Here is a 23,899-nt window from a genome sequence, read left to right on the forward strand (position 1 = left end):
ACATAATTTTTGTGTAATTATCTGGTATTATGACGTCATTATGACATCATCATCTTATTATGCCCAAAATCTCGCCATAATGTATTTTCCATCAAATGTAGGTAATGCACTTGAATTTTAATGATTTTATGCTTCAAACCACTTAAATGCTCACAAAGTAGTCTGATGCTATTGAAAATAACAAAAAAATATGAAAATATATGGCGTCAGATACGGTAAAGTGATTTTTGGTCAGATATACCTGTCAGAAAACTGTTGCCATGGCAACGGCAAAAATGATAAACCTAATCTTTCGGTACTTAACTGTAGCCAACTAAATGTTAGGAAAAGTCACAAAGTTTCGTAGTCATAGCTTAAGTCGTTAAGGAATTATATGACATTAAAGTTGGTGCGGGCACTTTTAGCCCCCCCCCCCCAGTCTGGATAGGGTTATCTTGAAGAACTTTGAATGAACACAATAAAAGTATAAAAAAAATAAAATAAAGTACTCTTAAAGGGACACTGTGCAGGAAATGGTCAAAAAAGGTACCGCAACTATGCTGCTCATTGAAACTGGGCTGCCTATTGCCAAATTTGATCTTTACATGAATATTTACCAAGTAATAAACAAATATTTTCTAGTGTGGTCCAAGTAGAGTCATTTTTGCAGCTAAAAATGGCTATTTTTGGAAATTCAAAATGGCGGACCATGGAGAAGATCCCCCTTTTCATGTATGAAAAGTGCAATTTTTTCCAGTCAAAATGAATGCTTAGAATTTGATGGTGGTGGTAAGTATTCATGAAAAAGGTAACATAGTAAATGGGCAGCATGAATTCTGGAAATAAACAACTAAAAATCTCACAGTGTCCCTTTAAAGGACCACTTCTGCCAATTTCAATATGCTGTTGTATTGCTCACGCTACCCTTGACTTGTCAGTACCCGGTGATAATGCATTTTTCCGCTCAGCCCTTTCGGAGATCTGAGCTATTCGAATGGGGACAGATTTTGTTTACATTTTTAAAATTCTTAACATGGGCTTACTCTAAATATTTTCCCAAAAGGTATCGCTGTTTGTTAGTTGTCTGCTGATGTTTCATAACATTTTGGGTGCTTTTGGGAATAAATCAAGATGGTTCTTTTAAATGTAAACAAACACCTGCCCCCATTTCAACGTAGAACTTAACTGCCATCCAGTCACGGGCCTTGAGTGCTTCAGGTGCTGCATTGATGCATGAGATGCAGTCTGCCTTTCCAGGTGTTCTTCCGGTTTTTATGAACTTCATCAGAGTCTTTTCCACAGCACAGATTTCGTCTGTAATTTCAATATGCTGTTGTATTGCTCACGCTATCAAGTGATAATGCATTTTTCCGCTCAGCCCTTTCGGAGATCTGAGCTATTCGAATGGGGACAGATTTTGTTTACATTTTAAAAATTCTTAACATGGGCTTACTCCATCTTGATTTATTCCCAAAAGCACCCTAAAGGATATGAAACATCAGCAGACAACTAACAAACAGCGATACCTTTTGGGAAAATATTTGGTTATTTTAAATGTAAATAAACACCTGCCCCCATTTCAATGACCAGGATCTCGGAAAAGGCTGAAGAAAAAGAAGAAAAAAAATCAGGTACTGACTGACAAGTCCAGGGTAGTCTGAGCATTACCACTGCATGTTGAAATATGAAGTTCGGTTCCTAAGTTGCATATTTTGAAGAGCTTTAAAGGATGACTTGAGCCAATTTCCTCTATTGCGTCTCAAAAGATTTTTGCAGTTCTGTTATCAGACACGCAGCGATTCTTGACGTAGAACTTAACTGCCATCCAGTCACGGGCCTTGAGTGCTTCAGATGCTGCATTGATGCATGAGATGCAGTCTGCCTTTCCAGGTGTTCTTCCGGTTTTTATGAACTTCATCAGAGTCTTTTCCACAGCACAGATTTCGTCTGTAATTTCAATATGCTGTTGTATTGCTCACCCTACCCTTGACTTGTCAGTACCCGGTGATAATGCATTTTTCCGCTCAGCCCTTTCGGAGATCTGAGCTATTCGAATGGGGACAGATTTTGTTTACATTTTAAAAATTCTTAACATGGGCTTACTCCATCTTGATTTATTCCCAAAAGCACCCTAAAGGATATGAAACATCAGCAGACAACTAACAAACAGCGATACCTTTTGGGAAAATATTTGGTTATTTTAAATGTAAACAAACACCTGCCCCCATTTCAATGACCAGGATCTCGGAAAAGGCTGAAGAAAAAGAAGAAAAAAAATCAGGTACTGACTGACAAGTCCAGGGTAGTCTGAGCATTACCACTGCATGTTGAAATATGAAGTTCGGTTCCTAAGTTGCATATTTTGAAGAGCTTTAAAGGATGACTTGAGCCAATTTCCTCTATTGCGTGTCTCAAAAGATTTTTGCAGTTCTGTTATCAGACACGCAGCGATTCTTGACGTAGAACTTAACTGCCATCCAGTCACGGGCCTTGAGTGCTTCAGGTGCTGCATTGATGCATGAGATGCAGTCTGCCTTTCCAGGTGTTCTTCCGGTTTTTATGAACTTCATCAGAGTCTTTTCCACAGCACAGATTTCGTCTGTACTCCATGGAGTTCTCTGGCGGCGTGCTGTTAAGAAGACAGAACATGAAAATCTCATTGCTGCATGTCCACTACAGGTTTTCCACTCTAATTCAGATATGGAATTCCAAACCAACTAGCAGAGCCCACTGCTCACTCCAAGTGATTCCCAGGCAAACATGTTCTCTGTAATAGTCCCTCAATGGTGGAACTAAACTTCCAGAAGAAACAAGACAAGCATTGTCTCTATATCTTCAAGAAGCACGTAAAGACTCTCCTCTTTCATGACCACTTACTGCACTGTTGTCTGAGCTGGCCCAGACCGGGGTAGACCCCATGGCATGTTGTGCAGCTTGGGTCTCTGTGACTGTCTGTCCCTGTGTATGTTCACTTTACTTGACAATTAGCGCAAGTACTAAAATATATATAAAAATATATATAAGAAAATGAAGAATGAATCACCGCACACCGCACACATTCTTTGCTGGTAGTTTATTTGGTGAAGAACGCGTTTCACTGTTTCTTCTGATGAAGCAGCGAAGCGCATTGTTCACCAAATAAACTACTAGCAAAGAATGCCAGTGTACGGTGATTCATCCTTCATTTACTTGGATTACTCTTACTGCACATCACCATCACCTGGACAGTGGTTGTGCACAGGGACGCTATCCTCGATTGCAAGTCACTTTGGATGAAGGCCATATACTGTATAATACAATTACAATAACATGGTACTAATAAAAAGGAATTGAAATTACATTTTATTTTTGTGTCCAGTGCATATGAAGAAATTGATACAAATTTCTATGACTATGATTGATTTATTTGAATTGATGACTTTAATTACTCACCTTTCTTGGGGGTTGAGCTTTGATCGTCGGACTCAGAGACTCTGTGGACCCTCTTCTTTGATGTACCTGTATCAAGGCACAGATGTACAGGTGTCATTCCACAAAGACCTTAATCCAAGGAGAAAGGAGAAGCATTCCAGCTACATTTGAACCTTGAGGTCAAAGCAGAGCACACAGCTTTTACAGCTGGAAATGCAATCTTCTGTAGTAAAGTACAGTGGACTGGGGCTAGGACAAAACATTATGCAGTGTTTAAGTAGGAGCAGACCAGTCACTATACAAAACAACCTGGGACAAGAGGTTACATTTGAGGATAAACAGGGTTTAGAACTTTATTATCTACCTAGGCCTGTTTGGGAGTGATGCAACAGTCTGATGAGCTAGTTGCAAGACATTGAAACTATATAGGTGACATCACTGCATTTTCCAGCTTTACAATAGCCTACAGATATGCATTAAATACATAAATATATTTTCACTCTAATCTGATTCTTCATAAAACATAATCTAGAGCACCACATACCAATTTTAAGTTTATTTGAAGTAATATACGATTGTAGAAGCTGTGAGCATTCCTCTCACCACTAAAGTGCATTGAAATAGGGGCTGCATCTCCAATTAGATTTCTTTCATTCTGAACACCTCATACATTGAATGATATACAGTAGTATCTTCAATATTCACAACATACAGGCTATCAATATGTGATATAGCTTGTTGGAAAGGCGAGATTGTGCTGAATCCAACAATAATGTGTGCATATGACATTCCCTGACAAAGCAATTACAAAGTAAATGATCACATTCTGTAACCATTTTTTTTCTTCTTTCTATTTTCCGCCTATTTTAGGTGCATGATTATAGGCCTATATCTACTTCATATATCAAGATATCGACATCTTAACAGTTCTACTACATACATTTGGCCCCTGGGGACTAGCATACCAAATTTCAAAGCTTTCAGAGATTCCGTTAATTTTCTACATGAGTTTTTAGGTCATAACTCCCACACGGAAAGGTCACATTTTTGGTGTTTTTTGGTTTGGAGGTGCTTATGAAAATATATACAAATTCTAGGCTTAGCAGTAAAATCATTTTTGCTGAGAATCAGTTTCATGTATGGAAGACCTTAGAGATGAGGAAAAACATTGTTAGGTTTGGTTCTACCTCCGGTAGGGATATCTCGAAAACAAAGGCGCTTTTTGCCCCACTGTCACTAGCCTACAAGACCATATAGGGGTATTAAGTAGGTCACTCACCTCTCTTGGGGGCTGCATCTTGATCACTGGAGTCAGAGTCCCTGTGGACCCTCCTTTTTGATGTGCCTGTATCAAGACACAGATTTACAGGTGTCATTCCACAAAGACCTTAATCCAAGGAGAAAGGAGAAGCATTCCAGCTACATCTCAACCCTGAGGTCAAAGCAGAACACACAGCTTTAAAGCTGGAAATGTGAGACAATCCTCTGTAGTAAAGTACAGTGGACTGGGGCTAGGACAAAACATTCTGTAACCATTTTTTTTCTTTCTATTTTCCGCCTATTTTAGGTGCGTGATTATAGGCGTATATCTACTTCATATATCAAGATATCCACATCTTAACAGTTCTACTACATACATTTGGCCCCTGGGGACTAGCATACCAAATTTCAAAGCTTTCAGAGCTTCCGTTAATTTTCTACATGAGTTTTTAGGTCATAACTCCCATACGGAAAGGTCACATTTTTGGTGTTTTTTGGTTTGGAGGTGCTTATGAAAATATATACAAATTCTAGGCTTAGCAGTAAAATCATTTTTGCTGAGAATCAGTTTCATGTATGGAAGACCTTAGAGATGAGGAAAAACATTGTTAGGTTTGGTTCTACCTCCGGTAGGGGTATCTCGAAAACAAAGGCGCTTTTTGCCCCACTGTCACTAGCCTACAAGACCATATAGGGGTATTAAGTAGGTCACTCACCTCTCTTGGGGGCTGCATCTTGATCACTGGAGTCAGAGTCCCTGTGGACCCTCCTTTTTGATGTGCCTGTATCAAGACACAGATTTACAGGTGTCATTCCACAAAGACCTTAATCCAAGGAGAAAGGAGAAGCATTCCAGCTACATCTCAACCCTGAGGTCAAAGCAGAACACACAGCTTTAAAGCTGGAAATGTGAGACAATCCTCTGTAGTAAAGTACAGTGGACTGGGGCTAGGACAAAACATACATATGGGTGCACATAACTGCTATGCATGTACGCATACGCTGCAAAAATAAGCCACTTTAGCGCAGTTGCGTGCTGATTGTGCCTCCTAAAAGATTTCATGAGACTGTTGATGTTGGTGAATGGTCAAACGTGGCCGAAAAGAAAGAGACAACAGTTAGCCTAAGCAGTCTTTTTTTAAGCTTCGCAATCAACAAAGACAATGGAACCAGAGTTAAAAAAGACTTTCTGAGAAGTGGCTGCAAGTGCCATGGCTTGAGACTAATGATGAGCGGACTGTATTCTGTGTGGAACAGGTAAGGGACGCGATTTATCTCGTGTTCTCATGAATGCCTTAAAATGGACATGTCACCTTCATATCAACTATAAATCTAACTACTGTCAGCACGACCGAGTTGAGCTCCTGAGGCTCTCTCCCCCCTCCTCCGTTATGCACCGTTATGAAATTGTGCTGTCTGTCTGATGGAAAATGGATGCGCACCCCGTCACTCATTGGCAACTCCGATAGAAGTTAAAAACTTGCACGTGACTTCTTAAAGGAACAGTCCACCCTTTTTTGATTTTCACATATTTACACTATGTCCAAGCATTATTCATGAATGTGTTTATCATTTTCTTCTCAGTTTTTTCAGTACTTAGACTTATTGGATCAGAATTATTAGCATAGTTCAGCATAATCACTGGAAGTGAATGGAGGCATTAGCATCAAGCCCCAAATGCTCATAGAACAGAATGAAATAGCTGTTTTGCACTCTGGTGAATTTTACATTAATTTTAAAGTACTTTATAAGTACATTTGATGATGTTTTGTTTGCCCCCATAGACTTGCATTGCTATGCTTAATTTGGACATACTGTTAAACTACTAGGCAATGGAAACACATAGACAAAAATGATATGCACATTCATGAATAATGCTGGGAAATACTGCAAATATGTGAAAATCAAAAAAGGGTGGACTGTTCCTTTAAATGCAAGCCATTCCCGTCCAGCTCCACAACTTCTTTCGTTAGCTCACTCCCACCATATCTCAAACCGGACACGGCATAGGCCTACAAGTGTTAAGTTTATTCCCTGTCTGTGCATCAGTTTGCAATGGGGCACCTAAGTCACGCCCTCTACTTCCTGGTTCATGGGGCAATAAGTTGCAAAAAATTGAATGGAAGTGAAGGCAAGTTGTGGTGGATTTTTGGTGCATCAGGTGGAGGTCCAAGGTTTGGATTGGTGTCATTTCAAGCCCAGTTATTATTTTTGACTCCCCATACCCCAATGAACCAGGAAGTAGAGGGTGTGACTTAGGTGCCCCATAGACATGACGCTGAAATCGGCAAAAACAGAGATGAAATCCAGACAATAATCACTTAACTTGAAGATGACCTGTTGGGCATTTGCAATTGAGATTCAAAGAATACCAAAATAAGACAGTTTTTGATTAGGCTACCAAGTAACAGTTGGGTCAAAGACGTCCAAAAAAGAATTGTCATTCAGTGTAACGGATACCTTCTGCTGACTGTAACTGTAAGAAACATGACTCTTTTTATTTTATTTTTTTCCAGTGAATTCATGAAAGCCTCGGCTGTCATCCATTCACTTGAAACAATTTAAAAATCATGTTTTTTTTACAGTTACAGTCAGCAGGAGGTATCCGTTACACTGAATGACAGTTCCTTTTTGGACGTCTTTGACCCAGTTGCATTAGCCTACAGACAACATGTGTCAAGGTTTGTGGTGGTCATGTGTTGTCCTCTGACACTGAGGGCAGTGGATTTTTAAGACACATCGTGGATGAGGTGCATACCAAAACATATTTGCTGGTACACATGAGTAACGCACTAATGTGCACCCCTGATTTTACAAGTGTTTAAGAAGGAGCACTCACGTTTCTTGGGGCTGGAGTCTTGGTCGTCAGACTTTGAGACTCTGTGGACCTTCTTTTTTGATGAGACTCTGTGGACCTTCTTTTTTGATGCACCTGTATTAAGACACACATTTAAAATGGGTGGTCATTGTATGTCTGTGCCTCAGCCTGTTTCCAAGTTCAGGTCTGCCCAGAGCCCCCCCAACACCCCCCCTACCCCTCTCCCCTGCCCTCAATAAAACTCAGAAATTCCACTGTCTGTCCTGACAGTCACTCACCTTTCTTGGGGGCTGAGCTTTGATCGTTGGAGTCAGAGACTCTGTGGACCCTCTTCTTTGATGAACCTGCATCAAGGCACAGATTAACAGGTGTCATTCCACAAAGACCTTAATCCAAGGAGAAAGGAGAAGCATTCCAGCTACATTTGAACATTGAGGTCAAAGCAGAGCACACAGCTTTTACAGCTGGAAATGCGAGACAATCTTCTGTAGTAAAGTACAGTGGACTGGGGCTAGGACAAAACATTATACAGTGTTTAAGCAGGAGCAGACCAGTCACTCACATTTCTTGGGGCTTGAGTCTTGGTCATCAGACTTTGAGACTCTGTTGGCCTTTTTTGATGCACCTGTATCAAGACACACATTTAAAATGTTTTGTGAGTTTTGTAGGTTTTCATATCAATCAAATCAAAAACATTTATATAGCACATTATCATATATAAATGTCATTCAATGTGCTTAAGAATAGAGAAGGAAAAAAAGAAAAAATGTGTTATAGTGTGTAATTAACTATCACCAAAGGCTGATGATGAGAATAACACTGTCTTTTAAAACAAGATACTGTTGGGGCAGTTCTAATTTGGACAGGGAGTCGGTTCCAGCATTTTGCAGCATAATGACTTAAAGCCATTTCACCCCATTTAGACCGGACACTGAGCACTACCAGTAGAGGAGATTCTGAAGACCTGAGACATCTATTAGGATGATATTGATCAAGCATATTTACAATATATTTAGGGTCAAAGCCATTCAGTGACTTGTAAACTATCAGAGGAGTTTTAAACTCAATTCTAAATCTCACTGGAAGACCTAAGTACTAGAGTGATGTGGTCTCATTTCTTTGTTTCAGTCAGAATTCTAGCTGCAGCATTTTGCATTAGTTGCACCTGCCTGAGTGACCTTTGGGGGAGACCTATAAGTAGGGCATTGCAATAGTCAACTCTACGGGTAATACAAGCATGGATTAACTTCTCCAAATCCTGTTTAAAACCAAAATCATTCATTTTAGCAATGTTCCTAAGGTGCCAAAAAGCAGATGTAGTTATATTTTTGATGTACAACACTTTTTAAGTACAACAGATTTGCGAGTAAACCAAGACCATACAGGAGTATCACTCGTCACTCACCTTTCTTGGGGACTGAGTCTTGACCACTGGACTGGTAGTCCCTGTGGACCCTCCTTTTTGATGTGCCTGTGTCAAGACATACAGATGAACAAACATAATTTACTACGCTTTGAAAGGTTTATAGAGTTTTCAAGTCTCTGTTTAGTGTACAAGATTTTACATGGTCTAGCCCCAGCTTGTCTTTTGGAGTTTATCCGTCATCGCCCTGCTAGATCCATAAGATCCTCAAGAATTGCAGGAGTTTATGACTGTAGTATACCATCCTACCGCACATCATTCAGGCAGTCCTCTTTTTCCTACAAGGCCACATCACAATGGAATGCTCTTCCAGGTAACCTGAAGAACTGTGGCTCCTTAAATGCTTAAATATGCTCTTAAAGAGACCCAAACTTGTAACCACTGACACAAAATAATAGCAATCTCTTATGGGAAATGTTTTTATTTTAAAAATATTTTTATATTTTGTTTGGGTGGGTGCAGGTAGTTGTGTGGGTGGCGGTGGGGGGTACATGGCACTTAAGTGATTTGTTTGTTTTTATGTGTATTTTGATCTTATTTTTGACTGATGCTTTACTTTATTATTCTATTGTATATTATTTAATTTTAAATGTCAGGGACTACAGATGAAAATTAGCCCAAGGCTAAATGTGGTGCAATGCATGGAATGGAAATATATATGTTTTAATTGTACATGGTCCTAATAGGATTTCTAATATCACTTCATCCTGAGGAAAAATGTGCTCATTTCCGCTGTAGGTGTAGGTGACAATGTTTTCTGACACATCTTTGAGTGCAACTAGGGCTGTGCAGTCTTCCCCAATAACGAAGCCGAATGCTCCCCACCCCACCTTTGTATTGCACATGATACTCACATTTTTTGCCAGCTGAAGGAGGAGAGTCTAGCAGTTCAGTGTCTGAAAGGTCACTGTTCTCCTCTGGAATGGTTTCTGGATACACACACAAAAACATTAGAATTCCATTCAAGCCTGTATGACATTTTTGTTAGAAGAATAAAGCATTAACATGATAATCACCATTTGGATCTATTTCAATCTGGTCGAGGTTTTTTCCTTTAAACTCCATCAGTGACCCTCTCTCCATTGCCATGAAAACTTTACTGAGTTTTGCGAGCTGAAGAGTACCCTCTGGTAGACGGTAGAACTTCCGATGCACGGTGAGGTTATGCCCTAAGAATTCGGTGACCTGGTCCATTTCAGACTCATTGAGATTCAAAATCTTTAAGAGAGTGGCGATGTGTTTACGCAGCTTTGTAGACTGGATGCGTTCGGGATGGTTGGCTTTGCATTCTCTTGCAAAACGATGTATGCAAGCATGCCCTCTTAGGTATGTCTCTTGTCTTGGACGAGCGAAGAAGAACACATTCTCTTCCAGAACGCCACAGGATAGGCGCGTCTTCGTAAGCAGCTCCATGGATTGTTGCATTTTTGGGGTTAACAGGAGGGGAACTTTCCTGCCTCTTTTCCCTCGGATCTCGATTCTTTTGAAGTGGCTGTAGAGTTTTTTCTCTAGAGCAGTTAGAGCCTCTGCCACATCCGAATGAAGAGGGTCATCGGTTACATTAAATGCTGAAAGTCGCATTTTCGAGACTTCTCCCTCTCTTCTCCGATTAAACAGAATCAGCTGTGCAAGGGTCACACTAGCTAGTTCTCTCCAATTTTTAGATGAATTCTCTGACATGAGCCGTTGATAGGCATGCTTTTGTTTCTTTTCCATGTGTAGGTGCATCTTCTTCACATCTTCTGTAAAGGGTATGAGTAATGGCTTGTTCCATTTAGCCTCTTCAAGTGTTCTTAAGGCAGATGCAGAAATCATTTCATTCCAAAAGGTTCGGTATAGTCTTTGGAATTCGTGGGCCTTCTGGGCTACTTTTTTCTTCCCTGAAATCATCGCATCACCTTCCACATTTTCCGCTATTTTTTGTAGACTGTGGCCTAATTTCAGAGGCAGTGATGGTATTTTGAAAGAGCTGCTGTCCTCGTCATAATGGGCTACACGTCTCACAGCCTCCACGACATTGCGGAAGTTGGATGGGTCAATGAAGTCCTTCATTGTCTGGAATGTTGATAGTTCTCTGCCAGCAAGAAGCAGTCTTCCCACCTCTCTCATCTTTTGCCTGATCTCTGCATGTTTTGAAAGGTCATCAGCACTCTTGTTCAACAATCGTTCTCCCAGCCTTATAATGCACTCATCCTGCTTAATTGCAAAGGTCACATCATCTTGTGTCATCGTATTGATGAGTCTCCATAATTTAGCACTGATGGTCTTGGGCACAGGCTCGGCATTAGCACAAAGGGAGAGAATTCTGTTTCTGCCTGGTTTCAGTAGGCTACACCTCTGTGCTAAGGTGCATGTTTTCATGTGTTTCCATAGAAATCGCTTCTTAAACAGCCCTTGGCAAGCAGCACAATGTGAAAAATCTTGCGCCTTGATATCGGCCTTACTTGATTGCTTACAAGGGACAACCGTGCCAGATCCTTCTCGCATAACATCAAGGTTGTGTGCCCGGTCTCCTTTTTTACGGAGATAATCAAGTTGAATTCTCCTTGATTTTGATTGTTTTGGAAATCTAAGAGCCGCAGCTACTTCTGCTTCTTGTTTGTGTTTATGTTCCAGATGTCTGGCAATTTTAGAATAAGGCTTCGAACAAAAAATGCAGAAGTGTTTTTTGTTATAGACTCTTGATCCATCAGTGTTCTTCTGTACACTCATCACCACTATTGATTCATCTGTTAATGCTTGAGGTGTGCTTTCGCTGGAGCTAGCACATGTCCTAGTGGCCACAGAAGGAACGGAACGTCTGACCTTTGCAGGTTCATCATCACTTTGCTCATCATCTGATGTACTCTGTGAATCAGGGACATAATCAACATCACTGCAACTGATGTCTTCATCTTCACTGATGCTGGACACTTGGGAATCACTTGGCAAACACTTGCGAATCCCCAGCATGTCAGGGGTCAGCTGAAAATGAGGGATGAAATAGAGAAATATTAGAGTGGTTGCAGAGTTTGTTTGTCAGTCATTAGATTTTACAGTGGTGTCCATTCACACATGAACTAAAAGAAAGAATGTTTCAATAGTTAAATGTTAGACTTAACCCAGCTTACATTGTGCACATCAGCTGCTACTGAATCTGCTGCTTTGCTTAACCACCCTTGTAAGGTGTTCGGGTCATTTTGACCCGTATCACTTTGAGGGGCTTATACATCAATATTTTCAAAACTTTCTGATACAACAGAGAACACATGTTGAGTAGACAAGACAGAGGGTGAAGTATACTGTTGTCAATAATAATTGATTCGGCAATGCAATGCAATGGGGGGCATGACCAATGCATTTCAATGCGGCAAGTGTCATAATCGATGCGGCATATTTTTTCAAGTTTCAATTACTGCCGTGGATATTTCCGGAGCAAATGAATGTTGAATTAAGTAAAAGCAATTCAAAGAATTTGTTTGCATGATATTGGTTTGACTTACATTGTGCACATCAGCTGCTACTGAATCTGCTGCTTTGCTGAAAAGATCCCCGCCATCCATGGCCATCTGGAAAATACACCCAAATAAATTAAATTATAATCCTGCAATGTAATATTTGCATTCTGAGATTAACTACTCAAGTTCTTAAAAACAAAACACTGAACATCTAGAAGCCATTACTTCCTAGATTGAACTACAAGATACAGAGAGCAACACATAGCTTATTCAAAAACTGCTTAGTGACAAGTAAACGATTGAATGTATATTTTGCTTGAGCTTCAGATTTCATTGTCAGTTGTAGTAAGTGTTTGCACGATATTGGTTTGACTTACATTGTGCACATCAGCTGCTACTGAATCTGCTGCTTTGCTGAAAAGATCCCCGCCATCCTTGACCATCTGGAAAATACACCCAAATACATTAAATTAAAATCCTGCAATGTAATATTTGCATTCTGAGATTAACTACTCAAGTTCTTAAAAACAAAACACTGAACATCTAGAAGCCATTACTTCCTAGATCGAGCTACAAGATACAAAGAGCAACACATAACTTATTCAAAAACTACTTAGTGACAAGTAAACGATTGGGGTCATCCTTATGTTCTCCAAGTCCTATGTTCCCTGCTACCGAGAAACTATGGACCCTACTTAGGACCCTTTAAAAAAAAAAAAGGGTTCTATGTTCCCCGCTGCTTCCATGAAGACTGCTGCCGCACGGCAAAGCGCAGGTTGTTGTTGCCTGCGACAGCTTAAGTTTAGGGAAAGTTTTGGTCAGGACACAAATGTACAACTCAGAAACATTGCTTTTCTGACAGGTTATGTTTAGGGATGGTTTTGGGAAGGGCAAAATTTGAAAATTAAGACACATTGCGTGCGAGGAACATACAACCCTTTTTTTTTTAGAAAAAGGGTCCGATGTTCCCCGGTCCTATACAAAGACCGGGGACCGGGAAATATAGGACCCGGGAAACATAGGTACGCTACCAACGATTGAATGTATATTTTGCTTGAGCTTCAGATTTCATTGTCAGTTGTAGTAAGTGTTTGAACTATAGTGGTTTGACTTACATTGTGCACATCAGCTGCTACTGAATCTGCTGCTTTGCTGAAAAGATCCCCGCCATCCATGGCCATCTGGAAAATACACCCAAATAAATTAAATTATAATCCTGCAATGTAATATTTGCATTCTGAGATTAACTACTCAAGTTCTTAAAAACAAAACACTGAACATCTAGAAGCCATTACTTCCTAGATTGAACTACAAGATACAGAGAGCGACACATAGCTTATTCAAAAACTGCTTAGTGACAAGTAAACGATTGAATGTATATTTTGCTTGAGCTTCAGATTTCATTGTCAGTTGTAGTAAGTGTTTGCACGATATTGGTTTGACTTACATTGTGCACATCAGCTGCTACTGAATCTGCTGCTTTGCTGAAAAGATCCCCGCCATCCTTGACCATCTGGAAAATACACCCAAATACATTAAATTAAAATCCTGCAATGTAATATTTGCATTCTGAGATTAACTACTCAAGTTCTTAAAAACAAAACACTGAACATCTAGAAGCCATTACTTCCTAGATCGAGCTACAAGATACAAAGAGCAACACATAACTTATTCAAAAACTACTTAGTGACAAGTAAACGATTGGGGTCATCCTTATGTTCTCCAAGTCCTATGTTCCCTGCTACCGAGAAACTATGGACCCTACTTAGGACCCTTTAAAAAAAAAAAAGGGTTCTATGTTCCCCGCTGCTTCCATGAAGACTGCTGCCGCACGGCAAAGCGCAGGTTGTTGTTGCCTGCGACAGCTTAAGTTTAGGGAAAGTTTTGGTCAGGACACAAATGTACAACTCAGAAACATTGCTTTTCTGACAGGTTATGTTTAGGGATGGTTTTGGGAAGGGCACAATTTGAAAATTCAGACACATTGCGTGCGAGGAACATACAACCCTTTTTTTTTTAGAAAAAGGGTCCGATGTTCCCCGGTCCTATACCAAGACCGGGGACCGGGAAATATAGGACCCGGGAAACATAGGCACGCTCCCAACGATTGAATGTATATTTTGCTTGAGCTTCAGATTTCATTGTCAGTTGTAGTAAGTGTTTGAACTATAGTGGTTTGACTTACATTGTGCACATCAGCTGCTACTGAATCTGCTGCTTTGCTGAAAAGATCCCCGCCATCCATGGCCATCTGGAAAATACACCCAAATAAATTAAATTATAATCCTGCAATGTAATATTTGCATTCTGAGATTAACTACTCAAGTTCTTAAAAACAAAACACTGAACATCTAGAAGCCATTACTTCCTAGATTGAACTACAAGATACAGAGAGCGACACATAGCTTATTCAAAAACTGCTTAGTGACAAGTAAACGATTGAATGTATATTTTGCTTGAGCTTCAGATTTCATTGTCAGTTGTAGTAAGTGTTTGCACGATATTGGTTTGACTTACATTGTGCACATCAGCTGCTACTGAATCTGCTGCTTTGCTGAAAAGATCCCCGCCATCCTTGACCATCTGGAAAATACACCCAAATACATTAAATTAAAATCCTGCAATGTAATATTTGCATTCTGAAATTAACTACTCAAGTTCTTAAAAACAAAACACTGAACATCTAGAAGCCATTACTTCCTAGATCGAGCTACAAGATACAAAGAGCAACACATAACTTATTCAAAAACTACTTAGTGACAAGTAAACGATTGGGGTCATCCTTATGTTCTCCAAGTCCTATGTTCCCTGCTACCGAGAAACTATGGACCCTACTTAGGACCCTTTAAAAAAAAAAAAAAAGGGTTCTATGTTCCCCGCTGCTTCCATGAAGACTGCTGCCGCACGGCAAAGCGCAGGTTGTTGTTGCCTGCGACAGCTTAAGTTTAGGGAAAGTTTTGGTCAGGACACAAATGTACAACTCAGAAACATTGCTTTTCTGACAGGTTATGTTTAGGGATGGTTTTGGGAAGGGCAAAATTTGAAAATTAAGACACATTGCGTGCGAGGAACATACAACCCTTTTTTTTTTAGAAAAAGGGTCCGATGTTCCCCGGTCCTATACCAAGACCGGGGACCGGGAAATATAGGACCCGGGAAACATAGGCACGCTCCCAACGATTGAATGTATATTTTGCTTGAGCTTCAGATTTCATTGTCAGTTGTAGTAAGTGTTTGAACTATAGTGGTTTGACTTACATTGTGCACATCAGCTGCTACTGAATCTGCTGCTTTGCTGAAAAGATCCCCGCCATCCATGGCCATCTGGAAAATACACCCAAATAAATTAAATTATAATCCTGCAATGTAATATTTGCATTCTGAGATTAACTACTCAAGTTCTTAAAAACAAAACACTGAACATCTAGAAGCCATTACTTCCTAGATTGAACTACAAGATACAGAGAGCAACACATAGCTTATTCAAAAACTGCTTAGTGACAAGTAAACGATTGAATGTATATTTTGCTTGAGCTTCAGATTTCATTGTCAGTTGTAGTAAGTGTTTGCACGATATTGGTTTGACTTACATTGTGCACATCAGCTGCTACTGAATCTGCTGCTTTGCTGAAAAGATCCCCGCCATCCTTGACCATCTGGAAAATACACCCAAATACATTAAATTAAAATCCTGCAATGTAATATTTGCATTCTGAGATTAACTACTCAAGTTCTTAAAAACAAAACACTGAACATCTAGAAGCCATTACTTCCTAGATTGAACTACAAGATACAGAGAGCAACACATAGCTTATTCAAAAACTACTTAGTGACAAGTAAACGATTGGGGTCATCCTTATGTTCTCCAAGTCCTATGTTCCCTGCTACCGGGGAACTATGGACCCTACTTAGGACCCTTTAAAAAAAGAAAAGGGTTCTATGTTCCCCGCTGCTTCCATGAAGACTGCTGCCGCACGGCAAAGCGCAGGTTGTTGTTGCCTGCGACAGCTTAAGTTTAGGGAAAGTTTTGGTCAGGACACAAATGTACAACTCAAAAACATTGCTTTTCTGACAGGTTATGTTTGGGGATGGTTTTGGGAAGGGCACAAATTGAAAATTCAGACACATTGCGTGCGAGGAACACAACCCTTATTTTTTTAGAAAAAGGGTCCGATGTTCCCCGGTCCTATACAAAGACCGGGGACCGGGAAATATAGGACCCGGGAAACATAGGTACGCTCCCAACGATTGAATGTATATTTTGCTTGAGCTTCAGATTTCATTGTCAGTTGTAGTAAGTGTTTGAACTATAGTGGTTTGACTTACATTGTGCACATCAGCTGCTACTGAATCTGCTGCTTTGCTGAAAAGATCCCCGCCATCCATGGCCATCTGGAAAATACACCCAAATAAATTAAATTATAATCCTGCAATGTAATATTTGCATTCTGAGATTAACTACTCAAGTTCTTAAAAACAAAACACTGAACATCTAGAAGCCATTACTTCCTAGATTGAACTACAAGATACAGAGAGCAACACATAGCTTATTCAAAAACTGCTTAGTGACAAGTAAACGATTGAATGTATATTTTGCTTGAGCTTCAGATTTCATTGTCAGTTGTAGTAAGTGTTTGCACGATATTGGTTTGACTTACATTGTGCACATCAGCTGCTACTGAATCTGCTGCTTTGCTGAAAAGATCCCCGCCATCCATGGCCATCTGGAAAATACACCCAAATAAATTAAATTATAATCCTGCAATGTAATATTTGCATTCTGAGATTAACTACTCAAGTTCTTAAAAACAAAACACTGAACATCTAGAAGCCATTACTTCCTAGATTGAACTACAAGATACAGAGAGCAACACATAACTTATTCAAAAACTGCTTAGTGACAAGTAAACGATTGAATGTATATTTTGCTTGAGCTTCAGATTTCATTGTCAGTTGTAGTAAGTGGGTGCATCCCAATATGTGACCTTGCCTCCTCCACTTGTGCTTGTCTCCTCGCCCCGCCTCCTGGCCCCTCCTCCGTGGAGAAAACGATAAAGTTTCCCAGCTGTCAGCCTCGCCACAACAACTTTTGAGGGACTGTTTTTCATTCACCATCCCAATTGCAAATGAGAAAAAGACTTTACAATTGAGCTTTTGCAAGATATTGAAATATAATGCTGTTGTCAGTGATGTCATCATGACGAGAAGCAAGTGGAGGAGGCAAGTGGAGGAGGCAAGGTCACATATTGGGATGCACCCAGTGTTTGCACGATATTGGTTTGACTTCCTGTTTACAGGCTACATTGTATTTATACCAATAACAGTGTTGCAACTGACGGTGTAGTAGACTATACCATGTTATTATACTTGACTTCACACTTTGCATGATGCTGGCGCAAAACTGCAAGGCGTTTTGAAAACCTCTCTAGGTTGGCACTGCGCAATGAAAAGAAAGGATGAGGGCATGTCCAATTCATTTCATAATGTCATAAGTTCACTTTAGTATTGTGGTTCAATTACTTCAACTATTGCATCAATATGCCAAACAGGAGAAAATGATTAAAATGACTAACCTTGTCATTTGAGCTGACCAATATTTCTGTCAAATGAACAATATTTAAACAATAGTGAATCACTAATCCTTTAAATAAGGCCTCAAGAGAGAATGCTCACCATCAATGTGCTAAAGCACGTATTCACATTTCATTAAACTCACATTTATTAATTGCAATCCCAACATTTCACAACATAAGGTAAGCTTAGGCCTCTTGTCAAACATTATTTAAGAATGTAAAGCTTACCTTCTTCATTACAGATGTACCCAATACCTGGGGAAATACAAATAAACAAATTTAACATTGACATCACTGGCACAAGTGATTACCTTCTCTGATCTCATCACAGTCCAGTTCTGTTGGATTGTAATGCAGCTACCAGTAGCTTGCTGAGTCTACTGAGAATATAGTTTTATATAATAATATACCGGTATTAATTTACATTCCAACCCTGTCATCCTTCAAATGGGAACTATCCAAGCAATTAAGACTGTAACGGCTACTGCAATTCCTAAATTCTAGTACATTATTAACACTAAATCACTTCACTGGAATAATATGCCAGTCAGTCACAATGTGTGATTAACCTGCTAGCACTTTAGCTATCCATGCCAACATGTGGTCTACCACAATTTTTAGTTCTTCTTTACCATTGCAAATATGATCATCCAAGGACAAAATAAAGCATCTTTGCTATCTTAAAATGTGGTAAATTGCACTTGTTTGTACTTCTATGAGCCAATGACACTACAAACTACGGCAAAGAGACACTTATTTAAGTCACATGTAGTACTGTTAAACAGCCCGCTAGCATGTATTAGCATGCTAGCATGTTAGCTATCCACCTTAAGTGCATCAGGCATGTTACCTAGCCCAACTTATAATGCCACTGCTCCACACAATAAAAACATCCTCACATTCTTACAAAGCATTACACTGTAGGTCTACTGCACTGACTCCCCGACACCGCTAACTACGGCCAAGAATGATCATGTTTTCTTAATATATAACGATTAGCCCGCTAGCATGTTAGCTATCCTATTATCTGCAAGTCCCAAAGCATAGAAACAACTGGAGCCTCTTTGCCCACAACATGCAATCTAATTAGAGTAGAAGTAAAACTTCAAATGCCTCTACCACTACAAACACAATTTGAAGACACAGAATAAACATCCTAGCAATCACTTGTGATAAATGACATTGTGTTCAAGTCGATAGCACTGTCCATTACAGTCAAGAGATTTTTACACAGAATGTAACTACACAAAGACATACTAGAACTAAAGCCACTAATTAGTTTGTTCTAAATAAGTTTCTTAAACGAATTCTAATTTAAGCATTTAGAAAAGAAATGTACACTTACATTTTAGGAACTCCAACCCGAATGCAAAACGCTGCCATCCACGTGCATCTACTTCCCGAAATGGCGTTCTTACAGAGGAGGTATCAATATCAAAGTTATATGCAACCGATAAAGTGGGGGAGGGGCAAAACGTGGTCAATGTGGGGACACAAAAGTGAGAGTGTGTGAGAATAGCGTTTTGTACCGCACCTCAATCAAGGAACATGCATGCATTCAAGTGGGGGAAGGGTAAAATGTAGTCAATATGGGGACATACCGGAAGTTGCATGCATTCTAGTGTGTGTGGGGAATGGAGGGGTGATAGTCAATATGGGGACATAAAAAAAGTGAGAATCGTGTTTTCTACTGCATAGCCTACAAGGTGCGTTGCAAGTCCATATGTGAAGTAGACAGACATATTTAATTATTAAGCCAAGTGTACAGATTCAAGTTTGTCATGCATCCCCTCCCTGTGGAAGTTAACTCTCAACTTGAATGAAATACAACAGACATGGGCCTACCAGGCCCAGGTCCAAGGGGCCCAGGATGTTTGCTAATCACTTTAAATGTATTATGTCCCCTGAAACGCTGGTTGCATTAGGCAAATTGGGCCCCTTCATCACATCCTTTAGGCTTTGTTAATCATCCCTGTTGTATAAAATGCCCCCCTTAATAAAATAATATTGTATGGCGTAGGCCTATAGGGCCCCCGAACGCGAGACTAAATACGTTATTCATTCTTTTTTCAGTATTACTACAAAAATTGTAATATTATCAATACAAAAACTTTGCATTTACTGAGAATACATTTAGCCTTATAATTTTTGGGTCATGATAGGTCTGTTTAAATGGCCTTTAGGGCCTACTTCCATTAATTGTGTTAAAATTGAGGTTTTAAAAAGATTTTCCAACATTTCTTGGAGGGGAAATCTCATATATTAGCTAAAACCCTGAAATATTTCAAGACAGAGTGACGCCCATGAAATCCTAATCTGTTTCTGACAACATAATCTTATCACCAATACATATATGTACGTATGTACGTATGTAATTGTAGTACATATATGTAGGCAGGGATGCCGACAAGGGGGGACAAAGGGGTCAGTTGTCCCGGGCCCTGAGAAATAGGGGGCCCATAATTGGGTCCTCACTACATTGAATGTATTGACTAGAGGGCCCTTTCAGATGACTTTGTCCTGGGCCCACCCAAAGCTGTCAGCGGCCCTGTATGTAGGCCTAGTGTAATGGAGGCTAACTAGCACAGAGTTGGCGTGGAACGTTGGTAAACCTCCCTCCGATAGCTTCATACAGTCTCGTGCCGTTGGGCCGAGAGACTAGTCTCTTGGCCCAGCGGTATCGTACTGTGTCTCCCATTGGCGGACCGTTGTAGTTGACGAGGATGCAGGTTCGATCCCTGAGGGGGGTGAACAGGTGCAAGATGACCTCTGCAACAGTGGTGCCGTGACCTGGATGGGAGTGAGGTTTAAGGGGGAGAGTGTAACGAAGGCTAACTAGCGAGGACGCAGGTTCGATCCCCAAGGGGGGTGAACAGGTGCAAGATGACCTCCGTCACACTAGTAGGCTAGTAGTAGTAGTAGTCCTACACACAGCAAATTCCAGAGAGTTAGAATCAACTCTGAGTGTTAATGTTAACACTGTGAAAGTGTTTATATTGTCCCAATCTGTGGAGTGTTAGTGTAACTCTTCCAAAAGTGTTGATATAGTCAGAGCGTTGCAGTAACTCCAATTGTAGTTAGTTATTAATACTAGTGATGGCAGTCTGGCACAAGCGCGCCGGAACGTGTTACAAACCATCAACTGTGAAAACCATTAAACCACTGTTCCGAAGTTTGCTTCAGTACGGAAAAAACACGCGATATATGACGTATGAAACAGTAAACTGGTTCAGTTTTCCGAAAGAAGCTGCAGTGTTTCGCGCTGCCACACGAACCAGCAGGCGCGCGCAAATGTGTTTGGACTGTTACAGAGCCGTCTGCCAGGTTGCAGTGGAGAGAATAGATATTTTATTGACTGCCATTAGGCCTATAAGTCCCACTTGATAGACAAGTAGACAACATCTTCATACGTTATGAACACAACAAGGAGAAGACATTAATGTTCAGCAACATTTTATTCTGATCGCCCAAAAAATAGCCTAATAATAAATTAATAAATAAATAAATGTGGCATCGTAGCCTTTGTAATGTCGTCTACCTCAACTGCCTCACCAGTAGCCCAAAATGTCAAATGTCTGGAAGTTAGTGTGCAAAAGTATGAGAGCAGTCCAATATTGGGGGTAATGTCGCAGATTATGAGGGCACAACATCTCATCTTATCGAATTGAGCCCGTTTAATTGCAAACATGACTTCACCAGGAGAGGGCCCTGTTACTGAAGCTTCAAGTACTAACCCATTTTTTGAAGCAATGTGCCTAATGGTTCAGAGCTTCAACAAAGCTTCATTGGCCCATCACTAATGAATACTCAGAGAGTTGTAATAACTCCAGGCAGAGTTAGTTATTATCTCTCTGATAACACCAAATAGTGTTAGCTCGCCATTACACACTGTATAGAGTTATAACTGATTGGACTGATTATACTCAGGTGAGTCCAATTATAGACTTACAATCAGACAACTAAATGGACTGATTATAGTCAGGTCAGGTGAGTCCAATTATAGAGCTATAAGCAGACAACTGATTGGACAGATTATACTCACCTGCAGTCCAATTAACCTCAACCTAGTCTAGGATCATCAATGAAGGGTAGGCAAATGCATTCTTCAGATATTATAAACAGTCCTACATAATCTAAAGGAAAATGTAGGGCACAGCTAACTTGCTAGCAAGCTAACTAACAAGCTAGTTAGCGAGACGGCCAGCCTTACAACCCTGCCAGCAGGCCGGTCAGCCGGGCCAGGCCGGGCCGGGCCGGGCCGGGCCGGGCCAGGCCAGGCCAGGCCAGGCCAGGCCAGACAGGCCTTACAGCCAGCCAGCCAGCCAGTTAGCAATCAGTGAGCAGTACAATGCAACATCCTCAGTTTAAATACATGTCCAAGCGAACCATGTGACCCAAGTAATGAGGCATTTGACAGGTGCAATGAATGATTGTATGACAGCCCTTAGCACTCAGGTGAGGCCAGAAATTGATTGTCGTTCTACCCCATCCAAATCAATCTGGCAGTTTCAAATAAACTGGGCTACATCTAAGAGACTGAATCAATGGATTATTTTCTGAGGTAGACTTTTTAAAAAGGATATTCTGAAGGTTTAAGAGGTTTACTGTGTCAATTTGCCTCTCAAAAAAAGCCTGATGGCAAAGCCTAGAAGTCCAATAAGAGAAAAAATGATTGCGGTGGAGACTTTTTGCACAGGATGAACTAGAACACATGCAGAAGTTTGTGCTCTAAGTTAATGCTCATTGATGGCTACTAATCAAATAGCTTGTTGACACCAAACTCTGCCTGTCACAACCAGCCTATCAGTGGTTTGACAAGTTACACCTGGGACAAGTGCAATCACAAGACCGGGGATGAACAGAAAGATGTCTCAAAAAGCCTAACACAACCATATAGAGCACCTATTTTTGTACTACACACACAATGCTACAATTCAAAGAAAAACATAACAGAGTCTGTTGGTTGACATTTTGGTTCACTTACAGAGGACTGCGTTTGGTTCACTTGTAGGAGACCAAAACAAATGGCTGCTCATGTTGCCAAATCATTTGAAATTTGGGGAGGCATGGTTTTCATAACTCTCTAAGGAGTTAAACATTAGCTCTCTAGCTCCCTTAGCTCCACAGCACTGTTGTAAAATGAGTCAAATAACACGGTGTAGTGTTGCTGCAACTCTTGATCTTCAGATTTTGGCTGAACACCGGGAATCTAACTCTGTAGTAAACTTTGTAGTAAGTGCAGTGGATCTAGGATATTATAGTCTTGGTGGTCAGGGTGTTTTTTTGGGGTGGGGCGGGGTGTTGTTCAGAATTTCGATACCATGGCTGATGAGCCACCAAGAGGTGGTCCGTCACATAGTGACCGTCTCAGCCCCTGAATAGAGCCCATATTTCCCCTCTATTGTTCCTCTGCCTAATAAAGTCTAAGGGCCTTTCCCATTACTAATCTCCACCCCTACCCCTTTGCCTTCCTTTTGCCCCTCGTGCTTTCAAACAAAGCCGCAAGGTGTAGGGCTTGAAACGCAACCCCTATGGATTGGGATGCCCCTTCAACAATCACGGAATGACACTCACAGCTGTCACTAATTCCATACATCAGGTTGACTGTTAATAGCGATTGTTTTCATGTGCGTTTCACGGAGAAAAGGGCCATACAACATTAGGACAATGTTAAACTTAGTGCAATGGAATAATTATTACCACTTTAAAACCGTCAATTGCGGCGAAAATACTGAAACTTGTGTGCTGTTGTGGGTGCCGCGGCTTACCGCCAATTTTTAAATGAATTCACAATGCATTCAGGGAAACCTGTCGAAGCCCTCCGTGGCGGAGTCTGGGGTTGGAAAATCTCCGCGCGGAGGGGTGGAAAGCCCGTTTCCCTACCCCTACCCACCTGTCTGAACGTGAATCGGGATGCCACTACCCCTACACGTGGACGCGCAAAACGGAGGCAAAGGGGTTCGCGTAGGGCTAAGGGGTGTAATGGGATTCACCCTAA

The 23,899-nt window shown here is 40.6% G+C and overlaps 2 protein-coding genes across 4 annotated transcripts in view; one reads left to right on the forward strand and one right to left on the reverse strand.

Moving 5' to 3' along the window:
- Positions 1 to 23,899, forward strand: part of rbpms (RNA binding protein, mRNA processing factor) — a 156,807-nt gene that overhangs the window by 53,010 nt on the left and 79,898 nt on the right. The gene's annotated exons all lie outside the window — the stretch shown is intronic.
- LOC134437210 (uncharacterized) lies at positions 2,001 to 19,538 on the reverse strand. Of its 2 annotated transcripts, XM_063186706.1 has the most exons (24): positions 19,247 to 19,538; positions 18,130 to 18,156; positions 17,902 to 17,927; positions 17,683 to 17,764; positions 16,987 to 17,052; positions 16,655 to 16,720; positions 15,919 to 15,984; positions 15,587 to 15,652; positions 14,846 to 14,911; positions 14,514 to 14,579; positions 13,776 to 13,841; positions 13,444 to 13,509; positions 12,706 to 12,771; positions 12,374 to 12,439; positions 9,908 to 11,855; positions 9,746 to 9,820; positions 8,874 to 8,939; positions 8,031 to 8,093; positions 7,747 to 7,812; positions 7,490 to 7,582; positions 5,367 to 5,432; positions 4,670 to 4,735; positions 3,412 to 3,477; positions 2,001 to 2,608 (listed from the first exon to the last, which is right to left on the reverse strand). In XM_063186706.1, exons 2-24 carry the CDS (start codon positions 18,136 to 18,138, stop codon positions 2,391 to 2,393), a joined length of 3,504 nt encoding a protein of 1,167 aa, XP_063042776.1. In that variant the 5' UTR covers positions 18,139 to 18,156; positions 19,247 to 19,538; the 3' UTR covers positions 2,001 to 2,390. The 2 variants fall into 2 exon arrangements, with proteins under 2 accessions (XP_063042776.1, XP_063042777.1); XM_063186707.1 differs by lacking the exon at positions 17,683 to 17,764.

This window comes from Engraulis encrasicolus, chromosome 21 (assembly GCF_034702125.1).
Source record: "Engraulis encrasicolus isolate BLACKSEA-1 chromosome 21, IST_EnEncr_1.0, whole genome shotgun sequence".
NCBI classification, from domain to species: Eukaryota; Metazoa; Chordata; class Actinopteri; order Clupeiformes; family Engraulidae; genus Engraulis; species Engraulis encrasicolus.